Source organism: Thamnophis sirtalis, unplaced genomic scaffold (genome assembly GCF_051295495.1).
Source record: "Thamnophis sirtalis isolate CommonGarterSnake01/CBP01778 unplaced genomic scaffold, rThaSir2_p1.2 scaffold_3, whole genome shotgun sequence".
NCBI classification, from domain to species: domain Eukaryota; kingdom Metazoa; phylum Chordata; class Lepidosauria; order Squamata; family Natricidae; genus Thamnophis; species Thamnophis sirtalis.
The window spans coordinates 156,886,840-156,912,870 of NW_028261383.1; the positions used below are offsets into that span (position 1 = coordinate 156,886,840).

At 41.1% G+C, this 26,031-nt stretch overlaps 1 protein-coding gene and 1 long non-coding RNA gene across 2 annotated transcripts in view; both read left to right on the plus strand.

Moving 5' to 3' along the window:
- MARCHF9 (membrane associated ring-CH-type finger 9) overlaps window positions 1-4,199 on the plus strand; it is a 47,329-nt gene extending 43,130 nt beyond the window's left edge. The window contains exon 4 of the mRNA XM_014071407.2: window positions 3,213-4,199. Within this exon, the coding sequence (XP_013926882.2) occupies window positions 3,213-3,541 (329 nt within the window). The 3' untranslated portion in view covers window positions 3,542-4,199. The remainder of the gene's footprint in view (window positions 1-3,212) is intronic.
- A 12,121-nt stretch (window positions 4,200-16,320) lies between these two features.
- On the plus strand, window positions 16,321-25,659 carry LOC148048277 (uncharacterized). The gene is made up of 3 exons (XR_015695826.1): window positions 16,321-16,615; window positions 23,218-23,363; window positions 25,508-25,659. It is a non-coding gene; the product is annotated as an uncharacterized LOC148048277 (long non-coding RNA).
- The last annotated feature ends 372 nt before the right edge of the window (window positions 25,660-26,031 follow it).

The following is a 26,031-nucleotide window of genomic DNA, read 5'->3' on the forward strand; positions in this document are numbered from 1 at the left end:
AATTCTATTTTTATATCCAGTTTTGAAGGCTCAGTCCCCTAAGGCTGTGTAAGCACAGGTAGTCCTTGACTTACGACCACAATTGAACCTAAAATTTCTGTTGTTAGTTGAGACATTTGTTAAGTGAGTTTTTCACCATTTTACCACTTTTCTTGTCACAGTTATTAAGTGAACCATGGCAGTTGATAAGTTAGTAACCCTGTTGTTAAGTGAATCTGGCTTCCCCACTGACTTCGCTTGTCAGAAGGTTGCAAAAGGGGGAAATCACGTGATCCCAGGACACAGCAAGCGTCATAAATATGAGTCAGTTGCCAAGCATTTGGATTTTGATCATGTGACCATGAGGATGCTGCAAAAGTTGTAAGTGTTAAAAAGCAGTCATGAGTCACATTTTTCAGTGTCGTTGCAACTTTGAATGGTTACTAAATTAACTGTTGCACGTCGAGGACTACCTGTAGTAACTTGCCGAAGGCCAACTCAATTTTCGTCGTTGAGCAAGAGATTTAAATCTTGTTTTACATTTCTGGAGATTTCCTCCCCCCCCCCACCTCTAAAAAAACCCGATCCAGTGGGGAGAAGGTTAATTTAAATTTCTTTCGGGGTGGGGGAATGGAAAGAAAGTTCTCCTACCAATTATGAATATTTTCCTTTAGAATGATGAATAAAACATATATTCCACTCTTTTCCTGCCCACAAGTTACATCTAGGACTAGGCATTCATTTCATTTCATTTATTAAATTTATAGGCCGCCCAATCCCGGAGGACTACGGGTGGCTTACAACGAAAGAAAGAAAAAAGAAAAATAATATAAGTTAAAAAAAATAGTTTAAAATTCACAACACACATACGTTCTAATCGGGGCTGGACCTTAACACTAAGGTCAACAGCCCCAGGACTGCCGAAACAGCCAGGTTTTAACGGCAACCAGAATACTTTGTTTACCGAGAACCATTAAAATTTCATGCTAAGGACATGCAATCGTTGCAGGATGCTCCAGCTTGTGCTGCAGTTTTCACCAGAGAAAAGCAAGAATTCCCTGCCATTTTTCTCTGAGTGCCTGCACGTTCGTTGTTAGAGGTCAGTGGGACAGAGCGGAGCCAGCAGCAGTCCTGCCTCCTCACAGCAGAGAAAGTCAAGGCGCTAAAAGAAATGAAAACATATACTTCTTTACTGAACGTTTGGAATACTGAATTCATCCAACCTCATTGTAGCTGCGATAATATATAGTTTAGAAGAGCAGCCAAGTTAAGTCTTCTGCAAAAACAACAATGAAGCACTTATAGCACTTCGATGCTGGTGCCTTGTCCATATTTAGGTAGTCCTTGTTTAGTGCCCACAGAAAAGTTCCCCTCTCATATCCTGACTCTAGGGGGCGGTGCTTATCTCTGTTTCAAAGCCAAAGAGCCAAAGAACCAGCGATGTCCGAAAATGTCTCTGTGGTCATGTGGCCAGCATGACTAAATGCCAAAGGCGCACAGAACACTGTTACCTTCCCACCAAAGGTGGTTCCTATTTTTCTACTTGCATTTTTACGTGCTTTCAAACTGCTACATTGGCAGAAGCTGGGACAAGTACCGGAGCTCACAACGTTACACGGCACTAGGGATTCGAACTGCTGAACTGCTGACCTTTCTATCAACAAGCTCAGCGTCTTAGCCACTGAGCCACCGCCTCCCTTTGCTTTACAGACTTGTAAATGCAAGGATTAGTTGCAAAGTTAGTTCTTCGTTGGGGTGGTAACTTCGACAGGTCAATGCGTGAGGCAGTCACTAAGCAAGGACTCCCTGTAGTTTATTAGATGGATTGTAATCCATAAAACATATATGTGATTATAAATATGTTCGTCTTTAAAAAAAATAAAATTGAATACATCAGGTGACTTAAACAGACATCGTTCATGCAAACTACAGAAGTCATCTGCAATTGCCTTCTGCATTTTTTTTCGACCTTCCAATCCAGCATCTGATCTTTAAGATCCCTCAACCCTTTTTGTTATTATTTTTTCTAGCCGATCTTAATGGTACTAGAATTCTTATTGATTATAAGTTTTGTGGTGAAAGCTAAACACTATACACATTTTTAAATTAATGGATCCCTTGTATTCTTAAACTAGAGGAGCCAAAGATTAGGATTTTAGAGCATACAAAAGCATGCATAATGTAATTTATATTCAAAAAGTAACAAGGGGATTTTAAATCTACAGAGAATACTGAAGAAAAATACTTCTATTCCCCCCCCCCAAAAAAAAAAACAAATTTCTGTATCATTTTTCTTGGCTTCTGAAGGTATGAGCATCTTTAGATCTCTCATATCCTGAAACAGAGCTTTGTTCTTCTGTGAAAATTGAATGTACACAAGTACATAGCAGAAGATAAATGATCAGAGAGATATGGGTGTTTTGTGGCAGAGTGATGAATTTCACTAAAGTTGGAGGTGGAAATAGAAAGGACTGCCCAAGTGTATTCAGCGCATCAGACTGTTATCCCTGAGCTTTATTTCATTTATTCATTCATCTAATTAGGCAGTGTCAGAATGTGCCCAGCACTATATAGGGAAGGGGGTGGTGGAGGGAAACAGGGCGATTTCCTGCTCTGAAGAGCTTAGTGTGAAGTTCAGGAAAATGGAGATATGCAACGGGGGGGGGGAATGTGTTCACGCTTTGGTGCAGATTCAGTTGGAAATAAAGCAAAGGAATAAGGGGAAAGGATAGCTTAGCAAATACTGTGAACCCTGCCAGCTTTGGCTTATTGGTTAAGCCAATCATGGCTTCATACATTGTGTGAATCCAGACAGGGTGAGAGTTGGCCTGCAGGAACTAAGAAGATGGGCTGAAGTATTTAGGGAAATGATGTATCCTGCATGGCAACTGACTGAATGTGCAAAATGGGTGATTGATTGATTGATTGATTGTTGCATTTCTACCCAACCTTTTCTCAATGATTGAAGGCAATGCACATCCTTGTAAGAATTTAATTCTTACAATAATTCTGTGGGATGGACTGGCTTGAGAAGTAATGATGTAGTCCAAGCCACCCACTTCCTGATCTTGGCCCAACCTTTTAAGCTGTTAGATGAAATAGCCTGTGATTATTTTGAGTCTTTGGCGAACAAGGCAATGCTCTCTAATCTAAGCGTATTGGTTCAAGTCAGTTTTTCTTTCACCCTCTTTGTCTGTGGAAGGATCACAGTTGTTCCTCGTCTCTTTCCACAGGCCTGATCACTCACGAAGGCTCCTCGGTGTATCGAATATTCAAGCGCTGGCAGGCAGTGAACCAGCAATGGAAGGTGCTGAATTACGACAAAGCCAAGGACCTGGGGGAACCCCTCGGTGGGAGCACAAAGCCAGGGGGGCGGAATTCACGGACGAATCCCTCCTCAGGGAGTGAGAGGACCTCCCAGCGGGGCCAGCGGGTTAGGACTATTTTGAACCATCACTGTGGTTATACAATTCTGCACATTCTCAGCCACCTGCGGCCTAATGAACATCGCGGGGGCTCCGGTTCCGGCCGCGAAGTGGTCATGAGGGTGACGACCGTATAATAATCGCTTAGGGAGCTTTTGTCAAGAGGGAGAGGCTCTGCAGACCCGATGGAAGGAAGACACCATGCCCTTGCTTCCACACACAGGCTCCGTTCTCAGCCCCTGCGGGGTTGGCCACACATTGAATACTGTCTGATGAAGAAGGCACCTGGCTCTGTGGCGTTGCCGCAGAGCCCACCCAAGCCTTCCTTGTAAGGGAGGAGCGCCTCAATGTGGTTTCCTCTTCCTGATCTCCCATCAATGTGAATTCTTTTCCTTTCCATCCAGGCCTGTGATGAAAGGAGAGATAACCCAGCCCTTCCCACCCTGGCCCAGCCTTGATGCCACCTCCCTGGCTTCTCTTGTTATGATTAAACTCTTTGGAAGTTGGGTGGGCTTTTAATTTATTTTATTTTATTTATTTATTTTTTTTAAAATGACCCCTTGCTGGGTCCCTTTCTGGACAAGTCTTGGCGCCAACCCATCCAGAAATTTGGAAACATTTTTACCTCATCTTTCAAAGGAAAACCTGCCAGAAGAACCACGCCTTGCCACCCTCATCCTGTTGCTCTCTTTCTCTCTGACCAGGAGATGCCAACCAGAGAGGCTCTGAACTTTGACCATCCCCTCCCGGAAAAAAAATAAATTTGAAAAATGGTGCAATAAACATGTTTCTTAAAGCAAAATGGCATCTTGCAATAAGGTTGCTGCACGTTTCATCTTTAATTTACTGCATGAAAGTCTGTTTCTCCTGTTCTCCCTTCCCTCCCTTCCCTTTCTCTCCAATTATGGAAGGATAAAGGATTGTTTATATACAAATAGGTGTCTTCCATTTGCATTGTGCACTTTCCTTTTTAAAGTTCTGCTCCAGAGAGGTGGACATGTATATGATAGATCCTGGAGGAGAAGGGGAAATATACACTTGGGGGAATCAGGCAGGAAGGTGGGTGGAAGCCTCACTGTGTTTGGCCTTTTGGGTCTGTTTTGAGAAGAAAGAGCTTAAGTCTTGTTTAGGACTAAGCTACTTTGAACTGAATGGGGTTTGTTTCTGAGTGGACATTTATAGAATGCTCTATATATCCCATTTATGTGATTATTATGGCAATCGTTTCTTGCATTCAAGAATTTGACCTCAATTGTAGTCCGATCCTATGCTTGTTGATTTGGATAAGTGTTACTTTAAGTTCAGTGGCAATTTACTCTGGTGAATAAGCAGAGGATGGGGACATTGACACTGGTATCTCCTCCTTGTCTTAGCTGAACATATTACAATTATGTTTTTTCTAAATTTAAAAGGAAACAATATGACATTTTGAGACTTTCAGGCATATTTCCATAGTTGTGGTTTGTTCCAACCAAATTCTTCCCCAAAAGCAGTGGTGAAATTCAAAATTTTTTACTACTGGTTCTGTGGGCGTGGCTTGGTGGGCATGGCAGGAGAAGGATACTGCACAATCCTCATTCCCACCCCACTCTGGGGCCAGCCAGAGGTGGTATTTGCCAGTTCTCCGAACAACTCAAACTTTCTGCTACCTGTTCTCCAGAACCTGCTGAATTTCACCACTGCCCAAAAGGATGTTTCTGTTTTATGGTTTATTGTGTGAATGTAGGATTCACTCCTGAACTTGACCATCTGGACATCTTTAGTTTGATTTTTAAATATGACTTTCCTGGTCTTCTGGTTATAGAGATAATATTTGTTACCTTAACATGGGTATTCAAAGCAAGGATCTGTAATTGCCCTGGTTGACTAAAAGTCATGATCTGGATGGCCAAGAGACATTCCCCAAACACATTGTCATTTAAAACAGTATTATCAAATTCATAATAGAGTACTTATACTTTTCATCTTCTAAAATTAGAGATATGATGTAAGAAATGTTGGAAGGGAAATGAGACCAAATTATATAGTTGAATTTTAGGCAAGAGAAATACAAAAGAAGGTGCATCATGTGAAAAATTACAGGAAAAACTACAGTAAGGTTTATAGAAAGCACAAGCTATTTGTTGATATATAGGCAGGATATATAGATTTATACCTAATCAACCCAAATCAATCCACTGCACGGCTGAAGGCCTCTTTATTGAAGGTTATGAAGCATGATCATAATCTACCGTGTTTCCTTCTTTTGATCCCCAAAATAAGTGCTTGGCCTTATTTTGGGGGAGGTCTTATTTTTGAGATGCTGGAGATGGCGAGAGTGGTCATCTCATGTCTGCTGCAATATTTTCAGGGAGGGCTTATTTTAGCGCATGTGCTCAAAAGCCTGATTGGGCTTATTATCCAGGGAGGTCTTATTTTCAGGGAAGCAAGGTATTACCTGGCTCGGTTTAGACTGATAAATAGATATATTTCAGCTTTCTAGTCCAGGCTAAGGAGGAATTACTGGCCCTGAATCAGCCTATGGAAGGACTAGAATCTGGGTCTACCTGCTACTAGTCCAGCATGTTAGCCACTAAACTATGTTAGTGTTTAGTGCAGATGATACATACATACATACATACATACATACATACATACATACATACATACATACATATATACTCAATTTAATTCTTAGCGGACTTTTCAATGATCATTTAAATAGCTATGCCTGGCAAATGTATGCCAGGCAAAATTAACAGCTATTTTGAATGTTTAATTTTCAGTTTCACTTAATTATATACCAGCTCAAGTAATTAATACAATCCCTTATAAATATCTGCATAGCAGTGTCAATTAGAAGAAGTTTTACAGTGATAAAATCCACAGCAGAGGAAATGAGCAAAATGAATGGGGAGCCAGAAATTAAGAAATCACAGTCACAATAACATTGCCACCGTACAAATCTCTGCAAAGTGGAAATGAGGGGTTATTATTATCACTAGCATTTTCCCCCTCCTAAGATTGTAATATATTGTCTAAATTGGATGAGGTTCCTGTTAGGCCAACATAGGCCAAATTTATTTATTATCTATTAAATTTATGTGCCGCCCAACTTGTCCAAAGATGACTACGGGTTGCAGCATGGGTAAGCATTCATCTTAATGCTTGGCTATCCAATGCTTATTAATCAACCTTTTCACAAAATTAGCAAGATGATCTGGAACTGTATTCCCCAAAAGCAAATGGCTGTTCGTCCAAGAGCTGAGTCTATATAGCAGAGGCGTCAAGCTCTATTTCATTGAGGGACACATCAGGGTTGTGTTTGACCTCAGGGGACCAGGTGGGCATGGCCAGCTCAATGTCACTCGTGTTGGGGGTCTGAGCACTCTGCCAGCGAAAATGGAGCTTGGGACGGCCACATGCGGCTCTACCGAGCTCCGTTTCCTTGGCAGAGGCACTGCAGTGCTGTTTCCAGGGCGAGCCTGCAGGCCAGATCTAAGCACCCCTTGGGCCTTGAATTTGATGCCTCTACTATATAGCCTCAGGTGGTGGTTTCCAAAGAATGCATGATTTATAAAAATGTAGAGCGAGTCTCACATTCAACACTATGATACACAGCAGCGCTAATTTTAAATAACACAATGATTTTAAAAAGTGTTCCCTTGGGGTCAGGCCCCAGCAGGATGACTATTAATGCCTGTCTTGGAAACCCTTCTAGCCAATCTGTGCCGATCCAAACGTTGAGATGAAACAGCTCTGCTATTGCCAGGTCACAATGCTCTGTTACAGCAACATCCAGGAATGAAGGCACCACCTCTACTTGACCGCCAGATATGATCACGGCAACATGGAAGATGGATGGTGGAAGACTCCCAAGGGTCTTCTCAAATTCACCTTCATGTTTCTACACCATCCAACGTCCCCTATTCTTAATTAATTGTAACAAAGTATACATTGCTGGCTATGATTGTCCAGTCGTAGTTTGATCTTCATCCATTTTCTGCTAGTAAAACACTTGCTGGATTAAGTTTCCAGAGTCCAAAGCCATAAAAAAGCAGCAGTATCCCCACTTTTTTTCCAGGCAGCTTAAATAGCACCTTCTCTTCCCAATTTTCTCATCCTCTCAGACCAGTAGCAGATTAAGGCTCACTGGTGCCCTAAGCACTGGCGAATCTTGGTGCCCCCCACCTCCTTTGTACATACTGTACAAATCTTCATTGGTTTATTTTTTCTTTCTCAACTTTGTGATGCCCCCCATTGGGCCTGGTGCCCTAAGCATGTGCTTAGTCTGCTCTTAATGGTTAATACACTACCGCCTCAGACTGGATATTAAATATAGTTTCCTCAGTTCTAGTTCAAAACCATAATCACTATTCCCCCCACTGCGTGCCACCCTCAGCTTGGTTAATGAGACAAAATTACAGCTGTGACTTCACTGCAAGGCCTTCTTGCTGCTGGCATTATGTCTCTGTTAAAGGGTCCCTGAGATAGGAAAGTGGCCCTTCCTCCTCATTTACAATAATTGGAAAACTTTCTTTGAAGCTGATCAGTTTGGATGCCGCTGTTCTTGCACAACGAATGCCATGATAGAGGACATCGCAAGGGCTGGAGAAATTTTAAAAAGCAAGTACTCGGTGAAGAAGTATCATCGAGGGGTCCTTGGTGCTCTCTGAGCTTGGTTGTTTTCTCATAGACGTTTCATTATCCAAACTAGCACTGATGATGTTGCCTAGTTTGGGTAGTGAAATGTCTGCAAGAAAACAACCAAGCCCAGAGAGCACCAAGCATCCCTCATTTCAACTCTGAGCTACAAATGTTTTTCTTTAGAAGGATCGTCCTTGGACAAAAGGGCTCCCACCTAGTGCACATGACTGAAAGATGATGGGGCCAAGGAGGATTGGGTGGAGAGAAGAGGGATGGGCAGTGGAGACAGATCAGAGCTTTCACTCCGCTCAAAGGGTCAATATTCCCACTAGAAATCATTCTGACAGCCTGGAAATGCTGAAACAGTGTTCGAAGGAGAGGAAAGTCAGAGTAGCAGGGGAGGAAAGACCCAACCTGCCATTTCTCTTCTCTATATACCAGGTACCTGGTTTGATCTACACTGGTTTTCAATATTTTGAAAGGAGAGGCCGTAGGACACTGCTTTTGAGAGAGAGAGGGAAATGGTACTGGCTTTTTTGCACAGGTAAGAACACCCTTTTGGTAATGCTTACAGGAGTTGGGTATAGCTCCCTGAACTTGTCTATTATTTTGCCCACTTCATAACCTCATGAACAGAGGGATAGCTACCCGAAAGATGAGATGTATTGAAATAAGTAAATGCAAAAGAGTGCAACCCAGCTCTGTAAATGTGTTGTGAAGTCCTTCTTTCTTTGAAGCATTTCACCTTTATAAATCCTCTATTTTGCATTTTTACCTACCATGTTTCCCCGAAAATAAGACTGTGTCTTATGACTCAGGCAAGATCTTGCATCCATGTTCCTCCCCAATGCAGGAAGTTATGTGGATTTTTGTTTTAGTCACATATATCACGGGATTATGGCCAAAAAAATTTGGGTACATTATTTATGACTCTGTCCATGGTGCTGAAACTCCAGCTTATTTTATAGGAAGAAAGAGGCTGCCAAGCTCCTGAGCAAAATTTCAAATATTTCTCCATGAATGATTATCTCAATGGGAATGATAATTGAGTGGAAAGATGCATCATTAATCATTCCAATTATAATATAAATGATTTAAATGCTGGTGTTGTGAAGGGTTTTCTAGGTACCAATTGTGATTGCTTGCATTCAGATAAGAGCCTCCATGCAGTTGATCCTGGAATTTTACTGTTGAAGCCAGGTGTTTCTTGAATCCATTCACCTCATATTTTTTAGCATCCCTAGGAATGACTGAACAGAGGAATTGCAACAAACAGAGGGATATCTACCTGAAAGGGGGGTGTATTGAAAGAAGTTAATGCAAAAGAGCGCAACCCAGCTCTGTAAATGTGTTGTGAAGTCCTTCTTTCTTTAAAGCATTTCCTCTGGTCTTCTATGTTGCATTTTTATATACTGTGTTTTCCCGAAAATAAGACAGGTTCTTATTTTCTTTTGACACCCCCCAAAATAAGCACTTGGCCTTATTTTCAAGGAGGTCTTATTGTTTTTGAGGTGCAGGAAGTGGCGAGCATGGTCACCTCATGGCTGTTGCAATATTTTTGGGGAGGGGTTATTTTCAGGGGAGGGCTTATTTTAGCACATGCACTCAAAAGCCCGATTGGGCTTATTATCCAGGGAGGTCTTATTTTCAGGGAAACAGGGTAGATCTTGCTGGTTTCTAAAGGCTATGAATCAAGTCTTGGATACCTTAATATTGTGTATGCATACTTCCAAATGGGTGGCATAAATTATACAGTGGATCGAATAATGTAAGTATCATTTGCTGGACAGTCCTTCATAATCCTAAATGCACTTACTTGAAAGTCAGCTCACTTCATAGTATCTAGGAAGGACTAGTAATGTGAAATATGACATTGTTTCTATTCTATAAATTGAATTGATAAACTTATCCAAATGCAGTTTTATCTATTTATATTTGGAGGAGGGACATTCCTCTCCCCAATATATGCTGATAATTGAAAACACAAATGAGTAAACGTGGTGGAAGAGATCTGTATTTCTTGCTTTACAAGGGACATTTTAATTGCCTTTCATATGCCACCTTCCCATATCATGAGGAAAAATATGCAATGTTCACCAACAATAGTAAAAGTCCCCGTGCATTGTATATATTCACAGAGGTGCACATTTTACAATTCTCCCCTTTGACTGCATTGTTTCCACATCTGTTCTCTGGCTGCGTGACTAAACGTAGCACATGTTCTGATGCGTGTGTCTTAAAGCATCTTTTAATACCGGCAAGTAGCATATTTTGGCAAATTTACTCCATGACTCATTCTTATATCAGTTTCTTAAAAGGGGAATGACATCATGTAATTAATACCCGTACACAAACAAATTGAGATGTTCCAGTGATTTAGTTGGACTTCATTTACACAAATTCTAATGGGAAATAGAATGATCTCAATGAGTATTACCTGCTGGTGTTTACAACGAGAAGCAGCCATTCACTTACAGAAAGACTAAAGAGGTTGGCAATAAAGCACCACTCCTGCTGTGTAGACTGGCACTTGATAAAGGTCCTGATTGGAAAATTAGATGAAGGAAATGGTGTTTATCACTTCTGGCAAAAATGTGACATTAATGAAATATCAGATTGGGTAGCTGTAGTTCAACTGTGTTGCTGATAAACCCTCAAGAAGAGGTGATGATGGTGAAGCTGATGGAGTTTGCATGAACTGAAGAACCTTCCCTTGGATGAGAAGTAAAATGTCTTCAAGCAAAAACAAAGGAAGTCCAGTTGCCTCTTGAAAAATTACCGTTGGGACAGATGTTATGTCTCATTCAAGACAATAAGACCAGTGGTGGGATTCTGTGGGTATGGTATTGCATGGCTTGGTGGGAGTGGCAGGGGAAGGATAAAATCTCCATTCCCTCCCCACTACAGGGGAAAGTTACTGCAAAATCCACATTCCCTTCTGATCAGCTGGGACTCGGGAGGCAGAGAATAGATTGGGGCGGGGCCAGTCAGAGGTGGTATTTACTGGTTCTCCAAACTACTCAAAACTGGTTCTCCAGAACTGGTCAGAACCTGCTGAATACCACCTCTGAATAATACTCATTGGTTCAAAAGAGACAGTGATTTTTTTTCTTAATATCCATATGTATAGTGGAGAAGAGAGCATGTAAAGAGATGGAAGTTACCGTTCATGCTATTTGAAGTGAAATGACTCTAACCATCAAAGTGAAAAAATAATTTTGCATTGATCTGTATCCACATTTGACATAGGCATATAAGTTGCCATGTGGTTGAGTAGATTCAAATTAAATGAAGAGCTTTTCTCTAGACTCTTGAGTCAACTAAAGCTGCCAAAACTAACTTTAAAAGTAGAAATTCACATGCCCAAACACACACACACACACACACACACACACAAACCCTGAGGGTGCATTTTCCATAAAGTTTTAAACTGATAGTCTAATTGTTTCTCCTTCAGTCTACAGGCAGTCATCAATTTATCACCACAATTGAGCTCCAAATTTCTGTGGTTAAGTGAAACATTTGTTAAGTGAATTTTGCCCCATTTTACGACCTTTCTTGCCACAGTTGTTAAATGAATCACTGCAGTTGCTAAGTGAATCTGGCTTCCCCACTGACTTTGCTTGTTAGTAAGTCATAAAAGGTGATCACATGATCCCGAGACACTGCAACCCTCATAAATATGAATCAGGTTGCCAAGCTGATCGTGTGACCATGGAAATGCTGCAATGGTCATAAGGGTGAAACAAGTCATAAGTCACTTTTTAAGTGTTGTTGTAACTTAGAACGGTCACTAAATGAACTGTTGTAAGTTGAGAACCACCTGTACTGAATAATAAAGTGAGTTGCAGCAGTAGGATAAACATTGGCAAAAATAGTTATGTAGGCAAGAATCATTTTATAAGAATAGCAGACAGTAACTCATGGAGTTATATTGGGCCGTATAGTCCATTTTCTACATTTCCCAGAACTCAAGGATTGTGCCAAAAAATGAAAACTCAGAGGAACATCATTTTAGGGTATGCAAGCTAGAAGGCTTGTTTATGAAACAGAAACCTAGTAAACTTTATAATTTTCAGCAAACATCAATAAATAAACAATTAGTAAATAATAAAAAATAAACATTAATTTTAAAATAATAACTATGTGGCTAGGGTACTTTGTGATACCTGGATACAGCAGAAGAGAAGAGAAAGAATAGGAGAAAATCAAATAAAAAGGTAACATCCTGCAAATAGAAGAGGAACAACTGTGACAAAAGAAAGCAAAGATAGTACCACTAATATTAAGTGCCTTGAGTGTGATCCCAAAATAATTGGAGCGCCGCTTTAGATAAGATAACGTTATTGTCATTATTTTTTTTTATGGTGAGCACACTGGCCCACATTAAAAATAAAATTCTATTGCCTGCTCTCAAGAGAAAGTATGTATCTACTCAAACACATACATAACACACGTACAGACCAGAGGTTCGTTCTGGATTGGGCAAACCGGTAGTGGCGGCGGCAGGAGGCTCTGCCCACCTGCCTAGACACTCTGCACATGCGCAGAAGCGTCACGTGATTGCACAAGCACGCACAAGCGATCCAGTAGTAAAATAAATTGCAATCCACCACTGATACATAAATACTATATACATACATATAGACATGAACTCATAGATAGGTAGATGGATGGATGGATGGATGGATGGATGGAGATAAAGATAGAGATAGAGATGGATGGATGGATGGATGGATGGATGGATGGATAAATGGATGGAGAGAGAGAGAGAGGGATGGATGGATGGAGATAGATAGATAAATAAATAGATACAGTAGATAGATAGATGATAGATAGATAGATAGATAGATAGATAGATAGATAGATAGATAGATAGATAGATAGATAGATAGATAATTATTCACTGTTCATTTTGAATACATAGTGGAAAGAGGAAGCTTTAACGTCATCAGCATTGGCAAAATGCTCTGAATTGCAAAAGCTGCCCTCACTTGGAACTGTTCATATCCTGCAATTATACCTTTAACACTATAAAACAATAATATCTACTTATCCGAGGTCCTTGAGGATGACTCAATAGATGGATAAAAATGCCAAATCCGATCTAAATATCTGGCTGACTGTGAGACAACCTCAATAATAACGTAATCAAACTCTCCTTCCTGAACCTTTTCCCAGTTTTGAATTAATCTCTGCTTCCCCAAAGGAATAAAAACCATCACAATGGAAAGCTGACTAAGTTATATCACTCAGGTCAATCGGGGACACGTACATATATTTGGGGAGAATGGATTTCTGAGCTTTGCAACGCGTTCATCTGAGAAATTCAGAAAAATGCCAAGGAAAGTCATAATAAAGGCTTCAACAGTCCACCCCCCTCCATTGCTTTGAATAGGATGCCCTTGATGAATTGATACCCTACTGTTTCCCATCTTTCTTGACGGGAATTGCAAGTTTGCTGTCTATCTTCCTTGTTAAGGCAGGTAAGAGTAAATCCACCTTCAAGCGGAGGTCAGTTCCTGGGACCTGAGGAATGGGTCCACATTTGTTACTGACATAGTTTTATACCATTGTGGAAGCGATTTGCCATTAGTTTCTTCTGGAATGTTTTTTTTTTTTTAGTTTCACTTTAACCTAGACTCTAGAGTCTTGGGATTCCCTGGTACTTTCCCATCTAAATAGCAACTAGGGCTGGCTATGCTTAGCTTCCAACCCAGACAGACAGTTACTGCCACCTGCTGAGACATGTGCAGTTTTAAACAGAACACTTCCCTCCTCCTTTTTTCCATTTGGCCAGCACACAAAACAATTTCAGTTAATTAATCTGTCTATGTAAAAGATGTAAAAATGCAATACAAATGCTAAAAATTCACTGAAATTATGGCTATACATATGGCCAAGAGGACCCCAAAGATGCAAAACAAATCCAATGAAAATTTTAAATTGCTCAAGAAACAGAATAGGAATACTTGGAGAACACAAGCAAAGTGAAACCTTTAAAAAAAAATCTAGCGATTAGAACAAAAGGCTATTTTTGTGATACGTATGGGATTAGTGTCCATAACTATCAAATATTTGCCACATAGCAAACTTTCTTTCACCAGCATATAATTTCTTTTTTGCAGAAGGGAAAAAGAAGTGTGGGAGAAAGAAGTAAGGGACATTGTTTTCCTAAGATGAAAATAATGACAGCATAATCAAAATTGAGAAACCACATTCCATTTATTACAGCCATCACTCCAATAAACTCCGGGCAGCTTACAACATTGTTAAAAGCATGAAACAAAATGGAATAGCCATAACAATAAAAACACAATAGAAGCTCCATAGAGACTTTACCTCAGGCATGGCAACAAATGAGCTAGTGTTTCTTTCTGAATGGAAGATGAACATGGATTTGTTAAATGCTTGTAATTTCGTAAAAAATCTCTCCTGTTGATTTATCCAAATGCTAGAATAGGTATCCCGTTTTCAAATACCATCCAAATAAGAAATTTAGCTATTGTTCTGCTCATCACAATTTGGAAGAACAAATGTTTGATGTTTTCCAATAACCCTTAATGGCCTGCAGAATGAATGGGCACTATTCTGTTACCTTCCAATTTTCTTTATTTGGTTAGGTTCTTTTTTAAAAAAAAAAATCATTTCAATGCAAGGGGTCAAATTCTTGTTTAGGAAGTTAGCACCCACCTCTCTCCTGGGAAAATGAAATATCCTGGGAAATATTGAAAAGGCAGAATGTTATATTTCCCTGGATAAGAAATGGAAAAACATGTTTTAGGTAGGAAACAGACTCACTTTTAATAGCCCCCACCTATCAATGGGCCATTAAAAGAAGTGAGCCAATCTATTCTACATAACAAAGATCTCCCCCTTCAGCTCCAGGATGGGATGAAGCCATGATAGTATTAGCCCTTTATCCATCTCACCACAGGGCACCTGGGAAGAAGCGATGCTCAACCAAACATGGACTCAAAATACATTCTAGAGAGTTGCCCTTGCATGGCCCCATGGGAGTCTGACAACCAATCAGAATACAAGATCAAGATCAAAGGCCAGAGAGGGCATAAAACCAGGAACTTTCAGCATCTCAGTCTCTCTCTTCTTCTTCACCCAACATCTTGAAGCATGTGATTCAGTGGTGGATTTGGGATCCCGTCACAACCAGTATGCTCTGTGCACGTGCGCAAATGGCCCGGTTGGGTCAAATATAGGTAAGGAGGGCAGGCAGGTGGATGAATGGGCCCTCTGAAGCACTGTACCCGAATGGTACCTGGTGCTCCCAGCAGGCATTGGTATGCCCGTACTGGGGCGTACCGGCCATAACCCACCACTGATGTAATTCCTTTTTCTGTTCAGGAGCTCAAGCCATGTGATCCTGTCCGCCATTAAACCATCTTTCCAAGCAGCCTCCTTGTTTCCAGTGTCTTTTTCCCCACTTGGAACTGAATCCAGAAGGACATTTCTTCCAACACTTGAACCATAGAGTCAGCGGTGTCAATTCTCACCATCTTGACCAGGGGTGTAAATTCAATTTCATTGAGCACCGCATCATGGTTCTGTTGGGGGGGGGGGCAGATGAATGTGGCTGGGATGGGCATGGCCAACTTGACATCACTCATGTTGGGGGCATCCCTCCCAGGCTCTGTTTTCAACTGCAACGGCCTCCTGCAGTGCTCTGTCAGCAAAAACGGAGCTCGGGAGGGGTGTGAGTGCCGACGATTTGGCAGAGGCACCATGGGCCGGTCCTTCACTGTTTCCAGGGCAGCCAGATCTAAGTAACCCATGGGCGGGATCCAGCCTGTGGGCCTTGAGTTTGATACTCCTGATCTAGGCCTGCTCTGTGAAGCAAACTCAGAAACCAATTTTTTTCTCATTCCTAGGAAAGTCCCTGCAGTTCTGAATGGTCGCCTGCATTCTACATGTCTTTCTTGAGATTTCTTTGCTTTTTACTTTTGAATTAACTTGTTCTGCTGCCTGAATATAGTAACTGCCTTCTGATTGACATTTAGCCAAGCTTTTGTTCTGCAGTGAAGACCAAAACCAGGAGAACAGTCTTTCCATCACCTGCTCTAAATTAAGTTAGCAAGCCCAACCTTCCCAGGGACTGGCCCTGTTTTCATGGAAATATTGGTTAAAAATGAATGAGGAAATGTCCATAAAAATCACTCAAAGTGCTGCAATCAGGCCTGCCTCCAGCTAGTTACAGGTATGGGAGTTTTACTTAAACTGCAACAGGCAGGAAAGGAAAGCGATCAGAATATTTTTTGGATTGGACTGGAAGAAACAGGCTGAGCTTTAAGAAAAATATTCAGCTGAATTCAAAGATTACCTTTGCAACTAATTAAGTTTGTGGCACAAAGGTGGAAAAATACTGAAATAGCCACAACCGATGAATAGATTGTAAAGATGATGGAATGCACGGAAATGGCAAAATTGTTTGATCAAGGATAAAATGAGCACTTTTATTAAAGACCGGAAACCTCTTATGGACTTTTGCTGAAAATGGAAAACAGCAAACTGGTGACTGATGGACTTGCTGATTAAAAGAGGTTGATGATGGGAAGAAGAGCACAAGGACTGTAAGTTTGTAATTGCTGTAAAGGATATTGGCAGTCGTTTCTTTATAGATCTTTTCTTTTTTCTGTTTGTTTTTATTTTTCCATATTTCTTACTTTTTCACTTCACTCTACTTTTCCTTCTTTTCTATAATCTCACTTCATAGTATTTCATGTTTATCTTTTATCTCAGATTTATTTTAAATGCAAATTATATTTAAAAAAAACAGTTTGTGAGTCAGCAGCCAAATCCCAACAACCTGATCCTGCTCAGCCACAGCTTGCATAAAAAATAATAAACAATAAATAAGCTTGCATAAAGTCAATTTGCTGAGAAAATTTATAGCTTACCACTGCATCCCCTTGAAATAGTTGCTGGGCCAAAGATGCAGGTAAGTGCCTACTGCATGACACCAATGTGCCATGTCCAATGTCTCTTCAGGGTTTCCTCCTGTGAAAAAATTGCCTCCTGCTCCTTACCACTAAACTACAAATTATTCAGCAGAGAAATGGATGTCAGCTGATAGATGGGGAAAAAATTAGCTACACACAAATTAAACAATACTGTACTTTGAAGTGAAAAGCTTTTCAAATATTAAACATAGGGATCAATATTGCCATGCATCAGAATGGAAGGCATTTACTTCAAGTGGGGTGTGGGGACATACTGAAAGTTGGAGCAAGTTTTTTGGAGCCTGAGATGGAGCAGAAGAATGGCTTTGGGGCTTCACTCTAACCAAAAGTGCCTTGGCTGGACATCCTCTTTAGAACATCTGCAATCCTCAAGCTTTCTGTCACTCTGTCCCTGTTTGTTTGTTTCATCAAATTTCTAGGCCATCCATTTCCAGAACGACTTTGGAAATGCAGCATTTTGGAAAATGGGAAATGTTCTTGGCTGTGAATGGTATTAATCAGAGGCTGCCAAAACCTGGAGTTATCGCTTTCATAATGCACTGCTTGTATAAAGCAGAAAAAGATCATTTATAGATTAACTCGTACAAAAATAATGTAGTTTGGGGAACATTTTTTTTCCAATTCCTGAAATGAAAAGAATGATATTTGAAGATTTAATATGTGCTATGTATGTTCCTCTCTTTTTAAATATTCTAATAAAATAAAAACTAAAAAGAATTGTTCCCTTTAAATGTAAAGGTGAAGGTAAAGGTTCCCCTCACATGTATTTGCTAGTTGTTCCCGACTCTAAGGGGCGGTGCTCATCTCCGTTTCAAAGCCGAAGAGCCAGCGCTGTCCGAAGATGTCTCCGGGGTGATGTGGCCAGCATGATTAAATGCCGAAGGCGCGTGGAACACTGTTACCTTCCCACCAAAGGTGGTTCCTATTTTTCTACTTGCATTTTTACCTGCTTTCGAACTGCTAGGTTGGCAGAAGCTGGGACAAGTAATGGGAGCTCACTCCGTTATGCAGCGCTAGGGATTTGAACCACTGAACAGTCGACCTTTCTGATTGACAAGCTTAATGTCTTAGCTACTGAGCCACCACATCCTCTTCCATTAAATGTAAGGTTTACCAATTCTTAATAATTAAATATTTATAATTGCTCCTATATCAATAGATCTCAGGATGGAACACAAACAATAAAGCAATCAAATCACACTTAAAATATAGAAAATACTTGAGGCTGGTTGTTGCATAGACAGGGATACCTTGGTTCTCATGGTTAATTGTTTCCGGGAAGCACAATGAATACCAAAAATGATGAGTATCAAACATTTTTTTTTCCCATAAGGAATGTAGTGAGTCGTAACAAAGTAGCCAACATCAACAAGTTCTAGCTTATGCATTGAGTATGAAACAAAAAGTGAGTAGTGGCACAACAATTTTGCATCAAAGTGCATTGAGTACCAAATTTGATGAGTTTCACTGAATACCAAGGTACCACTGTACATCTTATGCAGCTTCTGCTATTCACAGAATCTTCAGCATTACATTCCAATAAATCTTATGGATATATATATATATATATATATATATATATATATATATATATATATATATATATATATATATATATATATATATATATATATATATATATATATATATATATATATATATATATATATATATATATATATATATACACATACACACACACACACACACACACACACACACACAGACACACACACACACACACACACACACACACACACACACACACAGACACACACACACACACACACACACACACACACACACACACACACATATATATATATATATATTTGAGATGGAGGAAATTAAGGCCCTGAAGAAATTGTTCTGATCATTTCAAATTTGGGGAATTTCCCTGAACTGCATTTTTCCCTGCCGTACATGTAGAGGCTTGCTGGTCACCTCCAAGGATAGGTGTGAAAGTCATATCCGTTGAGGAGTGGCAGTAATAAAGGTGGAAGTTGCCCAGGGCAGACCAAGATAGGAGACTTGCCAGGTCTATCCCAGAGCTATTCATCTGGTGCCAACACTATCTGCATAGCTATGACTCTCTATGACACAGGAAGCTGTTCTGGAGAAACCCCCCATTTTAACTGAATGAGCACTCCAGGGTTAGCCCTAGCTTTACCCCAGATCTTCAGATCTTCTGAGAGCCCCTGCCAAATCTCAGGATTAACAGCACTTAGGACATCAGAGCCAAACAGCACTTAGGACACTCAGAGGAGTCAGCAAATTGCTTCATCCTTTTCCTCAAGCAATAGAGTATTACCGTAATGCCTACGGTAGGAAAAGTCATAACCTTCGAATGAAACATCGTGTTGGCTACCATGACACCAAGTACTCTTTGGGGTAATGTTTGGAGAATGAGTCAACTCCTTTCTTCCTTCCTTCCTTCCTTCCTTCCTTCCTTCCTTCCTTCCTTCCTTCCTTCCTTCCTTCCTTAATTTCCTTCTTCCTTGACAAAAGTTTCCCCCCCCTTTTTTTTCTTGTTTCAACGGTGTCTGTAAACTATTAGTAGATACTGGTTCTCGCTCTCAAGAGTACCCTGTAATTTAGCATCACCCCTTTCTCTGCTAGCTTCACCCGCATCATGAAAGCCTTCTGAAGACACCACAGCCAGGAAACCTCTGCTGAAACAGGAAGAGAAAATGCCTTTGACCCTATAGTCGGAAAAGTCCCATGCCATCTAGAGGCAAAGATGTGCAATAACATTTCATACATAAAGGGCTTTAACCATGATGGGGAACCAATGGTGCCACAAGTAGCACGTGGCGCCCTCCCTGCAGGCACGCCCAACTCAGCTCCAGTGCGCGTGTGCGCACAACTCAGGCCAGACAACTGATTTTCGAGTCTCTGCCACACATGCGGGAGACGCATGTGCATGGGTGGGGGTGGGGGGACACACAAACATGCATGTGCATCTTCCACAAGTGTGGCAGAGACCCCAAAATACCCCCCACTCATGTGTGCCCCTGCCCCCGCACATGCACATGCCCCCACCCACACCCACACGCGTGCAGGTGCACCTCTCACCGGCCAGCTGATTTTCACCTCTCTGTTGCACATGTGTGAGCATGGGTAGGGGTCGCATGCGCATGGGAAATGGGATCACATGTGCAGGGGGGCACGGGGGGTGCTGCGCGCCCTCTCACCCCTTTTCTTGTCCCAGGAAACTTCAGGGAGGTCTGTTGGGCCCACAATGAGCCACAGGTGCATGCAGCACACCACCCTGTGGCCTGCTTTTGCTCCCAGGAGGCCGAAAACAGGCCACAGGGGGAGTCGTGGGGGTCACATGCATGGGGGAGGAGGGAGCACAGGGGGGATCATGTGCGCATGCACAGGAGGGCAGTTTATATTGCATTATGGGTGTGGGCACTCGCATGCGCTATTGCACACATGCACGAGATTTCAGCACAAAAGGAGAAAACAGTTAGCCGTCACTGGGCTATAACAAGCAAAGTTGGGAAGTGGGATCATCCTCGTCCTTAAATCCTGAAGATCTTAATATAGTTCCTGCAGCTGCTAAAATACACATGAATTGCACCTCCTATGCTTACATATGAGACAACTTGGAGCTCTTAAGAAGTTTTGGACTACAGAACTTCTGCAATGCTTTGTCATCAGTTGTGGAGCTGATGCTGATGGGAACTAACGTCCAGTCATTCAGGGTTCCTTCTCCTTCCCTGATGTTATTGTTTTTAATTTGATCTGATGAGTTCAAATGGTACAAAGAAAAATATCCAGCTTCAGAGTTCTCACTGTTTCCAAGAGCACCTCCAAGACATTGAGAGATCAAAGAGCTAATGGTTCACTAGGAAGGGTGTCCGTCTGCCAAGGATGGTAGAAATCATCAACATTTGGCATGTTATTTGACCATCAAGAAACAGTGTATGACCGGGTTCATCTTTATCGGGACTCATCCAGGACCCACAACCTTTGTAGTTATATGGAAGATTCTTCAACATTTTGCTTTCTGATAAATATTTGGTGCCCGGCTCACACCATAGCAGCCACATTACAGCTGCCAAACTCTCCCCTCATTTTGTAATTCTTCACAGCATGTTTTACTCACTTTGTCCAAAGATCCTAAGGGGGAGCTTACTGTCTGTTCAATTATCACTAAGGCAGTGGCTTTTGGACTATACGCTCTGGAACAAGGAAGTGTGCTGAGTCTTTTACACGATTGCCTGCTTGAACTGGATTCTCGGATCCTCTGTTAACAATATGATGACCACAATGGGGCAGCCAGGCATAACTACAGATTTACCAGGAGGCCAACTCATCCTCTCTTCTCCTCCAACTCTGTGGCTTTTCTTTTTTCCTCTAAGGAAGGTATGGAGTATCCTCTTTTCACCCCAAAGTCACAGGCAATAACCACTTACTTTATGTTTATGATACTAAACGGCTTTCTTATCAATAAGGATGATTGTTAAGGATAGATCTACATCTACATCTAGATAGCCAGCCATAGTCGCTCTAGTAATTGCTCATAAATAATTTAATTTTATGCATAATTTTATTCATCTGTGTGTATTTAAAACAATTCACCTCTTTGGTGTTTTTTTTTTTAATAAGTTTTTTATTTTTTACAAATGTCTCAATGTGTGAACAGTGTGGCACCTGAGTGTCATACATTTTAATACAAATAAAATAGCATTAGTCATATTTGTTTCATTTAAAAGCTTGTATAATCCTTGTAATAATGCACATATTTGTATTAAATTATAACCTTTCATTATTTAATCATTTAATATGTCAATGTGCCATTTCTATGCCAATCACCCTATTTAAGTCACACCTTTTAATACAAAGAGAATATTATTAATCATATTTGTTACTCTTAACTAGCTTATATAATTCTGATAATAATACAAACATTTATGCTAATTTGAAATCTTCCATTATTTGCTTGTTCAACTTATAAGCCATGATTTAGTTATTCAATATTTCAATGTTATTTTTATGTCAATCACCATATTCTGCATGTCATACGTTTTAATACAAATGAAGTATTTCTGATCATATTTTTATGTTTTATATTTTGATACACATTTTGTATGTTGTCCCAAAGGTGTTTTTTTCAAAAGGCAAATGGACTTCATTTTTCCTTGAAGACGTTTGGAAAAATAAACTCCAGTTGCCTTTTGAAAAAGCACCTTTGGGACAACCATGAACCTGGATGACTGAGAATCTCCATAGATAGATTTTGTATGTTTTTTCTGTGGATTTTTATGCCCTAATGCTGTTGTGTCATATGAAATAATAATAATTGTTGAGGCTGGGGCTTTCCTTTGCAGCATCCTATTAAAAAATGAATTTCTCAAGAAGCTGATCATCTGGGAAGTGAGGCTTATTAGAACCAAAGATAATATCTGTGGCACATTGGTGACTATGGGCATTCATTGGTCTACCTATGGGTCAGTGGTGGTTTCCGGATCCCATTCCAACCGGTACAGTTGGAATGGGCCCGGCGGCGTCCACATGGATGCCTGCAGCGCGCATGCGTCTTTACGCCTGAGCAAGCCTTCAAGATGCTCCAGCTGCTCAGCGTAGCATCGCACAGGCACTGTACATGCCATTCGCGTGCGCAGAAGCACTGAAGACTTAAAAGACTGGTAAGAAGCTCGGGTGGGTGGGCCCTCCGGAGCACTGTACCAGAATGGTATCCGGTGCTCCGGGCAGGTTTCGGTATGCCCATACCAAGGCGTACCGCCTGCAACCTACCACTGCTATGGGTGCATTTTATTACACACAGCAAATAGAAATTTCTGGGAGGAAGTAATCATTTTCATCAAGGAACTCCCCCCCTCACAACAAAATTATGGAGGATCCCAAATAGGGACCTCCTGCATAGGGGTAGCCTCGACCTACAATATTTCATTTAGTGGCAGTTTAAAGTTACAACAGTACTAAAAAAAAGTAACTTGTGACCATTTTTTACACTTAGGATCATTGCAGCATCCTCATAGTCACATGGTCAAAATTCAGGTGCTTGGTAACGGATTCATATTTATGTCATAGATATGCAGTCAAGCAAAGTCAATAAGGAAGTCAAATTCACCTTACAACCGCGTTTCTCACTCAACAACTGCAGTAATTCACTTAACTGGGGCAAGAAAGGCTGTCAAATGAGGCAAAATTCGTTCAACAACTGTCTCACTTAGCAACAGAAATTTCGGGCTCAGTTGTGGTCATAAGTCAAGGACTACCTCTATTCAGTTTGAATAGAGCCTCGGAAGGCTCTTTGAAGCAGGACTCCCATATATGGCAACCTTTGGAGAAACCTTCAAGAGACAAGAACAAAGCCTCCATTCAGGTAAATTGTTCTTACGTTCTTTCCAAGAAGGTTCTGTATTTCCATATGAAGAAATTTAGAAAAGTACATTTCAAGCCAGGTTTAAATTAGCTGATGGTCTGTGTCTGGTCTTGTGTCTCTAGGATTTAGCTCGGGAAGTTTGGGAAGAAATTTCTTCTTTGGCACTGATAGGCTGCCTCACCTGCATCACTAATTAAGTTGCTGTTCGATTACTCATAATTTGGTGACGAATGGCTGCGTGTGCAAACTGCCTCAGTTGAAAAATGTGACATTTGATGTAATGTGGGCAAATACAGGCATGCTGGTTTGTCTAGTGCTCCTTAACCTTTACAAGCTAGTCACATATAATGACTCTCTCCTAGTTTTGCCATCATCAAGGGGATTCCATCGTAAACAGTGATTCTCACAAACAATTGGGATCCAGCCAGCAAATGTCCAAGAAGCAATGCGGCAGAGGCCTCCTGGAATAAAAAAAGAGTCAAGATTACAACTATGTGATTGAACTTGTTATGTAATTCTTCTCAACCAGTGGTGGGTTTCAATTTTTTTTGCTACCGGTTCTGTGGGGTGATTTTGTGGGCATGGCAGGGGAAGATTACGGGAAAATCCCCATTTCCTCCCCACCCCACTAACCTGCTTCCCCCAGCTCCGTTCTCCTGTGCAGGGCAGCAAAAGAAGATGAGCTGGGAGACAGCGGGGGCGGGGCCAGCCCATTTGCCGGTTCTCCGAACTACTCAAAATTTCTGCTACCAGTTCTCCAGAATCTGTCAGAACTGGCTGAGAACCACCTCTATTCTCAACCCAATTAACTTCACAGGATGGCTTTTTTTTTTTTTGTAAATGTGTTTTTATTTTCCATTTTCATTTCGTACAGTCACATATATACTGTGCATAACCGGGGCCATATAACATTAAACAATAAACATAGCCATTCCTCTTGTCAACAATACCCCCCAAAATAGAAACCCAATGTACCTCTTCGACCCTCCATACACCCTTTTTTCGCCCCCCTCCAACTTTCCATCTTCCCTCCAACATTCCCCTCTACCCTACTTCCCCTCCCCCTCTACCACTCCTCTCTCCCAGTACATTCCCTCCCTTCCTTCTCACCCTCCCTCCCATCCTCTCTCCCACTCTCTCTACCCCTCTTTCTTCTATCCCTCTACTCCTCCCTTCGGTGTATTTCTACTATCTATTAATATATTCAGCTTGTCCTATTTTTACAGTGAAATTAAAGAGCAACAGTATACAAGTGCAGTTGCGTTACTTTAAAATCTAACACATACTATATATCCCCCCTCCCCCCTAACACCCCACCTCCCTTCCCCCCCCCCGACTTCCCAGAGCCCGTACACGGTATAGGTTTTTAACAAATACAGGATGGCTTTTGTAGGTAAAAATAATGTGCTGTGCTTGGTATATTTAAGCATGTCCCATTTTTTTAAAAAAAGCATCTATATAAAATGACAGAGATAATCAAGAGCAACAGAGAAATTCAAAATCAGGGTGATGGACAATATGAATGTTTATCTTTAATAGGACTTCTATTTACTGTGATTGTGAGTGGCCTGTTCACTAAATCAGCATTTTCTCAGTCAAGTATTCCAGGTTCTGGATGGACTTTAGTATCTATTTCACTTTCCTAAAGAATGTTCTATTGAACTGTAGGAAGTTATCACCCAGCCCTCTCCCAGAAAAATGAAATATCCTAGGAAATATTGAAAAAGCAGAATATTTCTCTGGATGTGAAAAGAAAGGAACATGTTTTAAAAAACAGAATAGCTGCCTGTAGTTTCCTGCCCACTCCCACCCCCTTTTGTCAATGGGCCATTAAGAAGGCCAAGCTAGTCCCTTTACATAATAAAGAGTTCTCCACTTCAGCTCCAGGGAGATGGGATTAAGGCATGATAATATTGGCACTTTACCCAACTCACCACATGGCATCTGAGAACTCAACCAAACCTGGATTCAAAACACAGCCTAGAGAGTTGCCCCTCCATGGGCCCATGGGAGTCTGACAACCAATCAGAATACAAGCTCAAGATCAAAGGCTAGAGAGGGATAAAACCAGGGACTCGGCTTCTCAGTCCTTCCTTCTCTTTTCTCCACCAACATTGAAGCATGTGATCACCTTTTCTGTTCAGGATTCAAGCCATGTGATCCTGTCCACCAATAAACCATCTTTCCAAGCAGCCTCCATGTCTCCAGTGTCTTCTTCCCCACTTGGAGCCGAACCCAGAAGGACATTTCTTTCATCAGAACATCATAGGGTCAAGTTCTTTTTGAGCTTCACTGTGTTTCTCATGTTTTATTATTTGGTCCTTATTTGTTGCTTTTTGATTCTGGCTTTTAGAAGGCCTCTGTCTTTACCTCCATCTTCCCCCCTCCTCCCCTCTTTCTTTCATGGTTATGTTATCTTCATTTTCAGCCCTTTGGAATTCCCTCCCTCAGTTGGTTTGTTTCACTTCCTCATTGGCACCTTTTAAGGAAAGCCTGGAGACCTATTTTTATGTTTCAGCTTCCATCCCCCATCCCCCAACCCAATAAAATCTGGATTTGAATTGCTGACATAACTGCCTTTGCTTTTTTTCTGATGATTTATGTATTATTTTATTCATGAGATTGCTCTCGCCTCAATCTTTAATGGACCATAGGCAGCTTGCAGATA